The sequence below is a fragment of the Barbus barbus genome (genome assembly GCF_936440315.1).
Source record: "Barbus barbus genome assembly, chromosome: 10".
Classification (NCBI taxonomy): Eukaryota; Metazoa; Chordata; class Actinopteri; order Cypriniformes; family Cyprinidae; genus Barbus; species Barbus barbus.
The window spans coordinates 27524436-27539020 of record NC_136738.1 but is presented as its reverse complement, the minus strand read 5'-3'; the positions used below and the strand labels follow the sequence as shown (position 1 = coordinate 27539020).

The 14585-nt window shown below is 39.2% G+C and overlaps 1 protein-coding gene across 3 annotated transcripts in view; it reads right to left on the bottom strand.

The window, feature by feature from the left end:
• The window catches only part of ube2e3 (ubiquitin-conjugating enzyme E2E 3), a 45742-nt gene extending 31527 nt beyond the window's left edge, over positions 1-14215 (bottom strand). The window contains exons 1-3 of one of the 3 annotated variants that reach the window (XR_013784812.1): positions 13805-13947; positions 12062-12268; positions 10999-11049 (exon numbers count right to left, since the gene is read on the bottom strand). Coding sequence is in view for 2 of the 3 variants with exons in the window: in XM_079427385.1 (XP_079283511.1) it covers positions 10999-11049; positions 12062-12261 (251 nt within the window). In the remaining variant the exon portion in view is untranslated. Of the gene's footprint in view, positions 1-10998; positions 11050-12061; positions 12269-13804 lie in introns of all 3 variants that reach the window. The other 2 variants (XM_079427385.1, XM_079427386.1) reach the window with 2 other exon arrangements.
• Between the last annotated feature and the right edge of the window lie 370 nt (positions 14216-14585).

Here is a 14585-nt window from a genome sequence, read left to right as displayed (position 1 = left end):
ATCCACTAAATTGTAAGGAGCTGGAGCATTTAAAGAATCAGATGACAAAACATTATCGTGTATTAATGTGAACACTAATATACTGTAGTTGTTACAGTTATCAATCTCGGTGTGAACAGGCCTTAACAATAGCCTGATGCCCAAAAAATTTAAAAAAGGGACTATACAACATAATTGTACATTAATGCAAATCAAGAAAAATGTACTACTATATTTGCACCTTGGGAAAGTAAGCTAGTACTACAAAAGAATTAACAATAAGCTTGTGCCGTAAAACGTGAGTTGATATAACGCACATCAAAACAAGCAGTTCAAGAAGTTTATCTTACTCTATTATATTGATAATGTCAATATGTTCAGGAAATGATAAGAAGGTGCTCCAGATTCTTTTAAATGTGGCTTCCTCTCCCTTTAAGAATGTTGTCTTTTCCACTGGAATGCCTGAGAACATTTCTCTTTGCCACTGATTTCTAAAAGGCTATTTTAATTGGACACATTGGCACTGTCTGCGGAGAGCAGCTCAAAATTGTTTGTGATGCTTCTCATTTGTAAGTCACTTTGCATTAGAGCGTTTGCTAAATGAATGAATGCAAATGCAAAAAAACACCTTGAGAAGTGATGCAAAGGCCACCTGAATGCTTGTGACTTTAGAGAGATGAATTTAAAAGACGCAAATTTTCCAAGAAAAAAAAAAAAATCATCCAGCACGCTATCAGCATGTTTTTTTTTTTTTGAAAGGTACTGCCATGGCCGTGGGAGCTCTGTGTACGGTAAATACAATCACTCATCTAATGTTTTTTTTTTTTTTAAGTAAAGTAAAAAAAAGTAAAAAAGTAAAGTAAAGTAAAGTCGTGACGTATTGTCAAGTATGGTGACCCATACTCGAAATTGGTGCTCTGCGTTTAACCCATCCAAGTGCACACACACAGCAGTGAGTAGTGAACAAATGCACACACACACACACACACACACCGTGAACACACACCCGGAGCAGTGGGCAGCCATGCTGCGGCGCCCGGGGAGCAATTGGGGGTTCGGTGCCTTGCTCAAGGGCACCTCAGTCGTGGTATTGAGGGTGGAGAGAGCGCTGTACATTCACTCCCCCCACCTACAATCCCTGCCGGCTGGGGACTCGAACCCGCAACCTTTCGATTACGAGTCCGACTCTCTAACCATTAGGCCACGACTTCCCCACTTAAGATACTGCCTATTTTTTTTAGGAAATCAGATGACTAGCGCAATATTTTGTTGTTCCACCTTGGAGCATGATATTCCGTGCCCACTTTAACTTCAAGAAAATTAAGTACGTTCCCAGGAATCACGGCATTCAAGCACTCTGATAAGTGATTATCACAGTGAGGGCAGAACACTGGAAAAAAATAACAGCTTCAACAAAGAGCAGTCAAAGCACTAATACCAATCTGCAGAAATAAACAGACCAGCTTCCTCGGGTAGTCTCAGAGACAGGGCACGGGATAACGCTGACTATGGATAGATACGGCTCAGACCATTTCACCTCTTTGTGAGAGCTGACACAATAGGAGTAATGTCTGCAGTTCCAGTCAAAGGAAATGACTGCCCTACCATCCCCTTTATCAACACAAAAGACACATTACACAACACTGCCGACTGCACTATTGCAACAAACAAGTTGAACAAACCATGTAGAATTCTTCACTATTCCAGCCAAATTTTTTTTTTATAAAACAGTGAGGAATAAGACATGGTTAGACAGCTATATATTGTTAGAGCTGTGGCCTATCTGAATGCCTAAAGGAAACATGCTCATTTTTTTCTGCATTGATGTTTGGGAAAGTACTACACTCTATTTATTTATTAAAGATTACAAAGAGACTTTCTAATTTTAAAATAACACATACCCATGATTCATTCAAAATAAGACCAGAAACATGAATACAAATTTTAACTGGATCAATTTTCATGTTGACTTCAGTATACCACCTCCTTGAGCGTTTCTGTTCTGTTTCGTGTGAAAGATGAGTATCTTGTGACGGCTGCGAGGCTGTCTGCAGGACATTCTCTGACACAACACCAATATAAAAAAAAAGCTCCACAGTGAATCTGACAGCTGGACCAGAGCCAGGGCATGATAAACGCTGTCACTGTCACAAGCCTGTAATAAATGTGAGCTTCACCGAGGGAAAGAGAAGAGAGAGAGATGCAGGGAGAGAAAGAAAGCAGGTTAAAGAAGACCCCCTGAGAAAACGAGGCGCTGCTGAAGGGCTACCTTTCAATTTAGACAAAGGGTTGCTGAGCATTGAATACATTTGCAGGATTTCTTTGGTGTACAAACTGCCTGCGGAGAGCCTGACCTGTGTGTAATAGCACTGAGAGCACCATCAGCACAAACTACATGAGGACCCAGGCCATAATTGGCGACGTGATTGCTTTCTGTGATTCATGAGTACGCATCAGATCTCAATTACACAATCTTGCCAAGAGTCCTCTTTAAATATTTACTCAGAGCGTCTCAGCACGCAGGCCCTGGACTTGCATCGTGCACCGTTTCCCTTCATTGTCCTTGCGCTTCTTTATTCAGCCATAATGAAGGGGAGTTACTGCGGCAGTCTGCTATAATAACCACAGTGATGATGGTATGTTGTGGCGTACAGGCTGCAAGGTTCTGAACCCTACATCTGTAATGAGTCTCTTCATTTGTCTAAACGCTGTAACTGTAGCATTCATTTAGTTTAAACTGCATTTCTTTGGTGTAGAGTACAGACAGATATAAAAATAAAATTGCTTTCTACTGTCTAGTTTTTCAGTCCATAAATTTGATATTATTGCTCCAATATTTGCAGAGCAGAACAAAAAGACAGTGTGTGAAATCTACAGCAGTGGCCAGAATTAAAAATCAATAACAAAAACAAGCCAAACAACACTTCCAGGTCAACAGATGTATCCATCTACAGCAGGCTGCTCGCTTCTTATTACAAATGTAAAATAATAATCATAATAATAATAAATACCTTATAGGTATGATATGGTCAAAACCATAGCGCAAGTCATTTTACATTAAGGTGATGACAATATCAAGATAACGTACGTGCTGGAAATTTGAATTTATTCAAATAGTTTATATATTAAATAAATGTGACCCTGAAAGGTGTCAATCTTTAGAAATTGAGATTTATACATCATCTGAAAGCTGAATAAATAATCTTTCCATTGATGTATGGCTTGTTAGGATAGGATAATATTTGGCAGAGATACAATATTTAAAAATCTGGAATCTGAGGGTACAAAAAAAATCTAAATATTGAGAAAATCGCCTTTAAAGTAGTCTAAATGAAGTTCTTAGCAATGCATATTACTAATCAAAGTTTTGATATATTTACGGTAAGAAATTTACAAAATATCTTCATGGAACATGATCTTTACTTAATATCCTAATGATTTTTGGCATAAAAGAAAAATCGATAATTTTGACTTATATTTTCGGCTATTGCTACAAATATACCCCAGCGACTTAAGACTGGTTTTGTGGTCCAGGGTCACAAATATTATTTAATAATGTGCACATTTTTTGATAAATCAGCTATTTAAATATTTTACAATAAAAAGGTACTCCATCTTATACTACAATTTTTATCTGCAACTTAATAATTGAAAACAAAACATTATTTATTGCAAGTGAAATAGAAGACTCACATTACACTACCACTCAAAAGTTTAGTGAGATTTTTATGTCTTTTATGCTCTCAAAGACCGCATTTGATAAAAATACAGTAAAAATAGTAAAACTGTGTCATAAATGTCACATGATCATTCAGATTTTTCAGTTGTGCGGCTTAATATTTTTGAGGAAATGGATACATTCGAGGATTCTTTGATGAATAGAACCTATGAAATTATTTAAAATTTAAAAAAAGCTGTTCTTTTGAACTTTCTAATCTTTTTTTATAACAATGTAAATGTCTTTACTCTCACTTTTGATTAATTTAATGCATCCTTGTTGTATAAAAGTATTAATTAAAAAAAAGATCTTACTGACTCTAAACTTCTGGAGTGTTTTTGGAATGGTAGTGTGCATTGTGCTTGAGTTATAAAGACTCTAGTATTACAAAACAGTACCAAGTGTGAAAAAAAAGTTTTCTGTTTTACCACACAACTTAAAAAAACACCAATGTTCCTGCCTGTATACCTGCGTAACTACCTGGTTCACACACTGGTGATACTGTGCACCAATGATGCACGAGGTTTAGGTCAATCAATGAAAAGATTCCATTAATAAAGCAGGAGTAAATGATAAAGATTAAACCAAACATAGTACGCTCTTTATTAAATAACAAGAACAAAAAGAGACCCAGAAATCCCGGAGCGGATTGTCTGCAGCGGGTGTTTCAAACTGTTGCATCAGCACCGTGTTAAACACCTTTATCCAGGGCTGCTGACATGTTCAGCAAGTCGAACACCGTGGCACTGTAGCCGCGGGTCACGTAAACTCTACTTCTAGTCTGAGAGACAGAAAAAATAAAAAATAAAACCGCCACAGAGGCATGAAAGCTCTATTCTCAAATGAGAGAGCTTTGATAATGAGGGCCAATTTGGCAACACTTTACTCTGAGGAATTCTATCATCAAGAAAAAAAAACTTTTGAAAAAAAATTCCACTTTTAACGTTTTTAAATCGCTTGTAAGTTCAGAGTATCTGAAACACACACACACACTAGAGATGGTCGATATACAATATTTACTGCATATGTAATACAATTGTGTTGAAATCTACCAACAATGTGATTTTACTGCGCAGTTATTTTATTGATCTTTTTATTGCTTTAAACCTCGACAGCAAAAATGCATTGATTTAGTTCTTTAAAAGTTCTCAAATGGAATTCTACATGATTTGGAAAACATGCCTTCCTTATTTATAACCACATTTACTCTTTGAAATGACATGAAATTAAAAAATACCATTCCACATACTAGACAATTAATATCATCAATATTGATAACAGCATTGATTTTGTTCTTTAAAAGTTCTCAAAGTTCTCATTTTACATGCTTTGGAATACATGCCTCCATTATTTATATCCACATTTACTCTTTGAAATAAAATAAAAAGTAAATTAAAATAAAATATAAACAATTAATATCATCAAAAAGGTTGAAAAATATTATTATAACTATATTGCCTAGGCATAACACACACACGGCAGGGAAAAACACAGCTAAACAGACATACTGTAACACACCAAGCAAGCTCATGTCAAAGCCTCTTACTTCCTCAAACATACTCTAGTTATATTAAGAGCCTTAGGGGAATTATTCACAACTCGTACATGTTATATTCTCACAAATGTGACAATTCAAATCATAAACCACGAGTGAAGTTACACAGCGGTCGTTGAGTATAAAAACAAATGCGCTTTTATCTGCAAGTTGCTTCGCTGGGAGTACAGCACGAGATCTTTTTTCTTTCTTTCTTTTTGCAATGCTTCCTCTTTCTGCCTGTTGCATGAATGCAAGGCTTCAACTAGTACCCATCATTCATCTTTAGAGGCGATTTGAGTTTTACTGTTTATTTTTATGAAGACATGCAAATTCATGCCGGGTAGCAATCGGCCTCCCGCTCCATGGCATGAATTTTAATAGATTGCTTAAAAACTCATTGAGCGCTCTCCACATTGCAGTTAAAAATCTGCTTCTTAGGAAGGATCTAGTTGTAAATCACAGCAACAGGGCAAGTGGCTGGACAGATATTTGAGGGAAAATGCAGAAAGTCAAGCAGCACCTGAACACAGAAGCATTTGAATGTGTCTTTAAGTGAATCACCATAACCATTTTCCCCTTTAGTCATGCTGGAACACATCATTTCAAACACGTTAGCGTAACTGCGCCTGCTTAAACAGTTATTACAACAGCAGCGTGAAACCAGTGACAAAAGCGCAGTTTACGCTATCAATCTCTGACGGAGAGCTGACAGAAACACCAGCGCTGCCTGATTAAAAGAATCTCTCACCCAAAACATTTGTCTCAAGACCCCTGCATACTGTGCAGATGAGTCGTGCTCAATCTAGCTGATTTTGAATATCCAAAGGGCAATAAAAGATTATTCTGAGTTTGTAATAGTCATATGCTAATGCCTTTTTGATATCAAGCCATCCAAGATATAGATGAGTTTGTTTCTTCATCGGAACAGATTTGGAGGAATTGAGCATTGCATCAATTGTTCACCAATGGATCCTCTGCAGTGAATGGGTGCCGTCAGACTAAGAGTCCAAACAGCTGATAAAAACATCACAATAATCCACACCACTCCAGTTCATCAATTAACATCTTGTGAAGTGAATTTCCATCAAGATGTTTTTAACTTCAAACTACTCCTTCTAGCTAAAATGCGATTACTCTATCCATACTATTGTTTTTATTAGCTGTTTGCACACTCATTCTGACGGCACCCATTCACTGCAGAGGATTCACTGGTGAACAAGTGATGTAATGCTAAATTTTTTCAAATCTGTTTCAATGAAGCTGTTCATTGCTGAAATAATGCTGTTCTACATCTTGGATGGCCTGAGGGTGTGCATTTTCAGCAAATTTAAATTTTTGGGTGAACTATTCCTTTAATCTTTTTTAGCACTTGACAGCATCTGGTCAGTATAAACTTTACTGTACTGTGTAATAAAATGCTTCAAAAACGCCTACTTTTTTCCTCAGGAAAAAACAACAGCATACAGGTTTGGAATGACATGAATTTTCATTTCATTCAAATAATGAAGCCCAGATCTGCTGTAAGAAATAAACTCAGAGCCATATGAAAGCCCAAAGTGATATGCGATATGTTCCCACAGATACTATGTGATGTGGTACATTACCAACAAATCAGTATAATATGTCAGCCTCCAGGTAAACTGCGCTCAAGGGAAATGCTGTCTGAGAAAAGAGCCAGTGAGGGAGCTAATGATGAACGTTACGGGATAAACATCTCAGTGTGCTGAATTGTGTGGCTGCACAGATCAGACCATGAAAAGCCACCAAATCCCTGCATTGTCAATTACCATTATCAGCATCTCTGGCTCGCGGCTCCAAGCTGCTGAACTGATCTCACGGCTGGCAGAGCGCACGCTGTGTGGTGCCCTCTCAAAAAAGCATGGCATTTTCATTTCTGAACATTTGCACTTAGGAACAGTTCACCCAATAATTGAAAATTCTCCAGCTGTTCCGTGGAACACAAAAGTGGACAAATTCTGATCCTGGCTGCTATTTTTATTTCAAATCACAACAAATAGAGACTCAAATTTTCAGGCCTCAAAAAGGATCAAAAATCCCCATTAAAGAATCACAAAAGTGGTCAGTATTACTCATGATTTCACTATATTTCAGCTCTTTTTGAAGCAATACAATAGCTTTGTGTACTGTAAAAAATATTTTTAGAAGCAGTATGTTTGACTTTAGTCTGTCCACTTTTTAATTCAATGTGTTACTTGCTATTATTTGTGAAATTTTCTGAGAGAAAACTGATTTTACACCAGTCTGTAATGACACACCAAAATTTAAGCTGTTATATTTCATACTTAAGTTTCAATGGTAATTAAAATCCGCTATGCACAGAATACAGATGACTTTTTTTAAACATCAAATCTAGGTTTAATAAAATAAATCACAGAATGAAACTGTCAAATTTCAGCAAATGTCCGCATTGCTTTTACGCTTCATGTCACACTGCCTAAACTGTGCTGAATAGCAGCACACTGTCATCCGGTTCAGGTGCTAAAATATGCAAAAACATAACATCATACCATGATACATTTTTGGCTCCGCTGTTCTTTATCAGCCCTAGTGTGTAGAGTCAGTAGTGCATGACCTGTCAACCGAGGTGAGACCAGTTGCTGGAGGAGTTTCTGACATAATGCTGGATCAAATGAACGTGCTGTATTCAATGCCTGTTTTTGGACATTGGACTTGCACTCAGCTTTATCTGATGTTGGGTAACTGAGACACTCTAGCACTCTCCTTGACTGCTAAATTAACAAAAAAGCAACAAGGCCAAATGTGTTGTTGCACAGCAGGTATACAGTTTTTTTAGGATTCAGATTCCATCTAAATGCTACATTTACAGCCTCTCTGTTTGACAAACACTTGATTTAAATAACACTCGTCAGCCTATGTGGTTTTTCAATGCCAAAAACTAGAGCAGCTGAAATACTGTTCAAAATTGGGGGTTGGTATGGGTTTTTTTTTAAGGTTTTTGAAAGACGTCCCTTATGCTAGATGCATTTATTTGATCAAAAGTACAGTAATACTGTGAAGTACTATAACAATTGAAACTTTTTTTATATTGTATATCCATCTTAATACATTTTAAAATGCATTTCATTCCTGTGATGGCAAAGCTGAATTTTCAGCAGCCATTACTCATATCATCAGCTACTCGTTCTTCAGAAATAATTTTAATATAACAATTTGGCTCTAAAGAAATGTTTAATTTCTTGATCAATGCTGAAAACAGTTGTGCTGCTTTTTTCAGGATTCTTTGATGAAAAGAACATTTACAGTTGGGCAAAAAAGTATTTAGTCAGCCACCAATTGTGCAAGTTCTCCCACTTAAAAAGATGAGAGAGGCCTGTAATTTTCATCATAGTTACACTTCAACTATGAGAGACAGAATGGGGGGAAAGAATCCAGGAAATCACATTGTCTGATTTTTAAAGAATTTATTTGCAAATTATGGTGGAAAATAAGTATTTGGTCAATAACAAAAGTTCATCTCAATACTTTGTTATATACCCTTTGTTGGCAATGACAGAGGTCAAACGTTTTCTGTAAGTCTTCACAAGGTTTTCACACACTGTTGCTGGTATTTTGGCCCATTCCTCCATGCAGATCTCCTCTAGAGCAGTGATGTTTTGGGGCTGTCGCTGGGCAACACGGACTTTCAACTCCCTCCAAAGATTTTCTATGGGGTTGAGATCTGGAGACTAGCTAGGCCACTCCAGGACCTTGAAATGCTTCTTACGAAGCCACTCCTTCGTTGCCCGGGCGGTGTGTTTGGCATCATTGTCATGCTGAAAGACCCAGCCACGTTTCATCTTCAATTTCCTTGCTGATGGAAGGAGGTTTTCACTCGAAATCTCACGATACATGGCCCCATTCATTCTTTCCTTTACACAGATCAGTCGTCCTGGTCCCTTTGCAGAAAACCAGCCCCAAAGCATGATGTTTCCACCCCCATGCTTCACAGTAGGTATGGTGTTCTTTGGATGCAACTCAGCATTCCTTCTCCTCCAAACACGACGAGTTGCGTTTTTACCAAAAAGTTCTATTTTGGTTTCATCTGACCACATGACATTCTCCCAATCCTCTTCTGGATCATCCAAATGCTCTCTAGCAAACTTCAGATGGGCCCGGACATGTACTGGCTTAAGCAGGGGGACACGTCTGGCATTGCAGGATTTGAGTCCCTGGCGGCGTAGTGTGTTACTGATGGTAGCCTTTGTTACTTTGGTCCCAGCTCTCTGCAGGTCATTCACTAGGTCCCCCCGTGGGGTTCTGGGATTTTTGCTCACCGTTCTTGTGATTATTTTGACCCCACGGGGTGAGATCTTGCGTGGAACCCCAGATCGAGGGAGATTATCAGTGGTCTTGTATGTCTTCCATTTTCTAATAATTGCTCCCACAGTTGATTTCTTCACACCAAGCTGCTTGCCTATTGCAGATTCAGTCTTCCCAGCCTGGTGCAGGTCTACAATTTTGTTTCTGGTGTCCTTCGACAGCTCTTTGGTCTTGGCCATAGTGGAGTTCGGAGTGTGACTTGAGGTTGTGGACAGGTGTCTTTTATACTGATAACGAGTTCAAACAGGTGCCATTAATACAGGTAACAAGTGGAGGACAGAGGAGCCTCTTAAAGAAGTTACAGGTCTGTGAGAACCAGAAATCTTGCTTGTTTGTAGGTGACCAAATACTTATTTTACCGAGGAATTTAACAATTAATTCATTAAAAATCCTACAATGTGATTTCCTGGATTCTTTCCCCCCATTCTGTCTCTCATAGTTGAAGTGTGCTATGATGAAAATTACAGGCCTCTCTCATCTTTTTAAGTGGGAGAACTTGCACAATTGGTGGCTGACTAAATACTTTTTTGCCCAACTGTAAAAGACTGTTACAACAATCTTTCTTAATGTTACTAAAGATTTCTTTGTTTCTTCTTGTTTGATCACTTTTGATCAATTTAATACATTCTTTATGAATAATAGAATTAATTTCTTACTTGACTCAAAATGATCTGCAGACCTATTTCTGCCAAATGCTCAGTAGACAATTAATGCTGATAATCTCAAAGTAACCAATATAATCACTAAAACATCAGTCTAACACTAAAATATTCCAATAACTGCAATTTCACACCACCTCAGATAGAGCCAATACATGACACAAAGTCTATAAAATCTTTATAAATCAATAAGCATAAATCTCTTCAAATATTGCAGAAAGCCAAAACACAAATCCAACACAGTGTTAAGAATATTACCAACCAGAGGAGACTCTTCCAATCAAAATCCACCAAACGAAAAGACTTTAAAAAACACCAAGAAACAATCAGAAAACTGCCGTCCTTCAAAGCATAAAAAAAACACAAGAGCTACAGAGGGAATTTTAAAAGCTCCATCGTCTTGTTCTGGCATCTGGAGGTCAGCTCATTAAAACAGATGGGGGTTCAGCAGTAAGTTCAGCATGAGGATGTGAAATCAAAGCCATATGCTTCGGAGCTGCATCTTCCATATTATTAAAAACACAACAGCGGCAAGACCACAGGAACATCAGCAACAATAATGCTCAAAGGAAAAGAAAAAAAAAAACACACTATCCTTCCTAACTCTTTGAAGCCGAGGAGCAAAATGCCACATCCGTCCTACACAAGTCCATCAGTTTAAAACAAGTCTAAAAACTCCAACAGTTGGGGCTAAAAGTCAATTCTTTCTCAAACCAGTCCATAAAGGAATAATATATGACGGCAGGCACGCTCAAATCACATACCTGCAGTTGGGTGGAGGATCCAGAGTGATTTCTGCAAGCTCTTTCTGGATTCTGCGAGGGAGAATTGAGAGAAAGGGAGAGATGGTGAGAAAGCTGTAAGAATTGCAAGCAGCCAGGGAATTACACTGCCCTCTACCTCTGCTGCGTTTACTGCACGGCTGGCTCTCCCTTCAGCACAGCTAACATGGCTGCTTCCTCTTTGTTCTCGGAGGCATAACCCAAATCCCATAACAGGAAAACTTTGCAGTGCTAGTTTCTGCCTTTCCCTCCATCGCACAACGTTGATCTTCACCTCAGCTCAAAGCCCGCTCCCCTTAGCACAAACCCCGCCCCTCGTCGGTGGGTTTAAGTCACTTTAAGCACAAAAGATTTTCTTTTAAAGCTTATATGCAAATGAGACAGAGGGAGGGAGGGAGGGAGGGAGGGAGGGGGGGGGGGGGGGGGGGGGGTTCTCGGGCATATTTGACAAGAGCTTTAATGCACAGCTCTGGTGCTGTTACTAAAGCATTATCAACAGCGTGTAAAGGAGCCAGGGCAGGATTTTTGACATTTTCTAAGAATAACAGTTTGTTTTTTTCATCTGTCATTCCACCCACATTGAGAAAATCTATGGTGTTTTGATGAGCATTGATGCGGATTGATTGGTTACCGTTTTTTTTTTCTTCAGTGCCAATTAAATTTGAGGGTAGAATCGCTGTATTTACTAGTCTCCACGATGCAGATGGATTCGATTCGCTTCTCTTGTTCCTTAAAAAAACTTTGCGTAGAAGTTCTGGGATGCCTCAAAAGAACTTAGTAAAGTAAACATGGTGTGGTTCGTTGGAATTAAATATAAGCCAATCACACGGCTTCTTTGCTCATGCAGTTAAGTAATTATCTAAGCTTAGTGCTTTTATTCTCAAGTACAGAGCACAGACGCCAAAACTGTTAATTGGCACATTGCAAAAATGAATTTGAATGCCAAAAAGTGATAATAAAAAGCAGTTTAATGTGTTGACAGGACTGAATAAAAAAAAAAAAAGACATTTAATCCTCAAAGGCAAAACAGATTTGTCAGCTTTACCTCTTTGCGCTGGAGGATAATTTGGCTGTTGTTTTGCTGGACAGTTTGGTGGATTTCTTCTGCTGTTGTGGAGGCGTGGGTTGTTTTCGCTCCTCTTGTTCTTCTGGTTCTGGCACCGGAGGATCTCTCTGATCCGCGTCGGAACTGCCGCTGCTGGTGCTGGGACTTTCATCATCTGACCGTTGTCTTTCACTGGACATTTTCCACCTTTGTAAAGGACAACAAGAGGTTCTGAAGCAGGGCTGACTGCGATCACAGGAGTCTCCTGGGGTTTGAGCAAATCTCAAATTTGCTCAGTGGAAACTTAAACCCTAACCTCAAGACCGCCTGGAACCCTAACCCTTACGTTTCTAAATACAAACAGAAGCAAGGAGGATACGCAAACACAAAGTGACATCTCACAGAAAGCAATAAGAAGCTCTTTTAAATACTTATTTCAGTATCAATTTTTACCAATTTCAGATTTAATATAACTTTTTTATTAGAGACACTAGAATCTATAATAAAGTGATCATTAGTCACAATGGCTCGTTTATGAGATCCTTGAATGCGGTGTAAGTGACTTCGGATAAAAGCATCCACCAAATTCATAAATCTAAATTTACTAGCAACAATTTTCTCTAATAAGGTACCTTTAAGGTACAGCGAAATGGATAGTTGCAAACATGGGTATCTAATAAACAGGTACCAGAAAAACTAGAATAGGTGTTTGCAACAGCTGGAATGCTTAGTAGGTGGAAGTGAATAGCTAATATCTGAATCACAGATTCCCATAGAATTTAATTGTAAAGATATGCTTCTGGTTAATGGAATAGTCACTTGTCACTACAGGAATGAATAAACACTAGCAAGTAGAATCTAACGAGGCTACTAGTCAGTGTTGGATTACTTACACTGGTAATTAAAAGAAGTAACAGTAAACACAAAAACAGGTATTTGTTCCGCTAAAACGGTTTGCCAGGAGAGCAACAATCAAAATTAATCAACAGTATTTAGACAAACAAAACACAAACAAACGTACAGATGATCCGATCCAATTACATCAAACTGTTGTCATCCTGAAGGACAAAACGTCCACGTTTTCACACGTAAATCCACACACACTCACTCACACACACACAAACTTAATCCATTAGCGACTGAGCTGATAGTATTTGTAAATAGCGCAGCGGCAACATTGTTGCAACCATTATGACGTTTCACATGGATCCGCGATACATTGTATCAGTTATGCGCTTAATGTTACAAGCTGCGGCGACCATCACACGTTCACAAAACCCTCCTCCGCGAAAAGAGCCTTGAGTTTTTTCGCTTTCCATCTGCTGAATAGGTGCAAGTGGCTGAGCTTATGAGAGTAACCGAGAAAAACACACGGCGGTTCCAGCAGAATCTGTCGCTGAGAAGAAGGAGATTTCAAGAGCTGCAAAGGAAAGCAATCATTGCACCTATTCGCAGCATGTCCACCCCCTTCACTTTAGGAGAACGAGGCGATATCGAGCGGATTGCAAGGAAAAATCGAGTCGTTTAACGCACGCCGGGGCGAAAAGATTCAGATTGGATCTTTTAAAATCCTTTGTAAGAGGTTTGTTATGGTAGGAGGCACTCCAGTATCAGCATGGTGTACCAACTGATGCGTGAAGTCAGTTTCGAGCTCCCCTCTCTTCAGACCTGAAAACACTAAAAAAGGACGATGTTACCCCGCCTAATATGGACTCTACGAGACCCTTAGAGCTTCTTCTTTACCTTAGACGCGGTCCTGTCCTGATCTGGGGTGGTTAGGAGTGTTAAAAATCCAGTTGAAATGGAGCCGGGAAGACGACGGGCTCCGGCCGAGCTGTGAACATTGGAGAGTAGGAAGGAGAGGAGGCGCTGCAGTTTTACTCGGGGCCGACGGGTGGCGCTGTACAGCGCTTGGATATAAGCGTCTACCGCCTCGGATGGTCCCACACAACAACACAACCAACGTGAAATTGTATCACCTCACGATATGCTCCACCTGAGCAGGATTTAAAAACCTGTCACCGTGCGTGTGATGAAGACATCGGCGGCGACCGTCCTGTCACGTGTCGAGAGCGAGGGGGATGCTGTGGCGTCGGGAGGAAGTTTTGGCATGTTGTTATTGTGAGGGCTCCATGGTGAGAGCAATCATCTCACGGAAACTTTGAGCGTGGGTGAGAAGTTTGGCTGGAATTCCAGTGCAGGTGGGAGTCCCTGTACAGCACTGCATGACTTCTCTGTTGTCTGCTACACTTCATTCCGTACCGCTGTATGACTCCTCAGGAGTCAATAGTGTCTATATTCTATATGCTCCTTTACTTCTCTATAGTTTGTTTTACTTTCTGCTCCATGGTATATTCAGCATGAGGTCGTTATAGTCTAAAATACATTCAGCTTTCTCTGTAGTCACCTGCTTCACTTTTCTATTGCATACTGTTTTTAGTGTACTGTATGTTGCATGATATAGTATATAGCGCACTACTATAGTCGTTTTTACATTCTGCTCTGTTGTGTATATTGCATGACT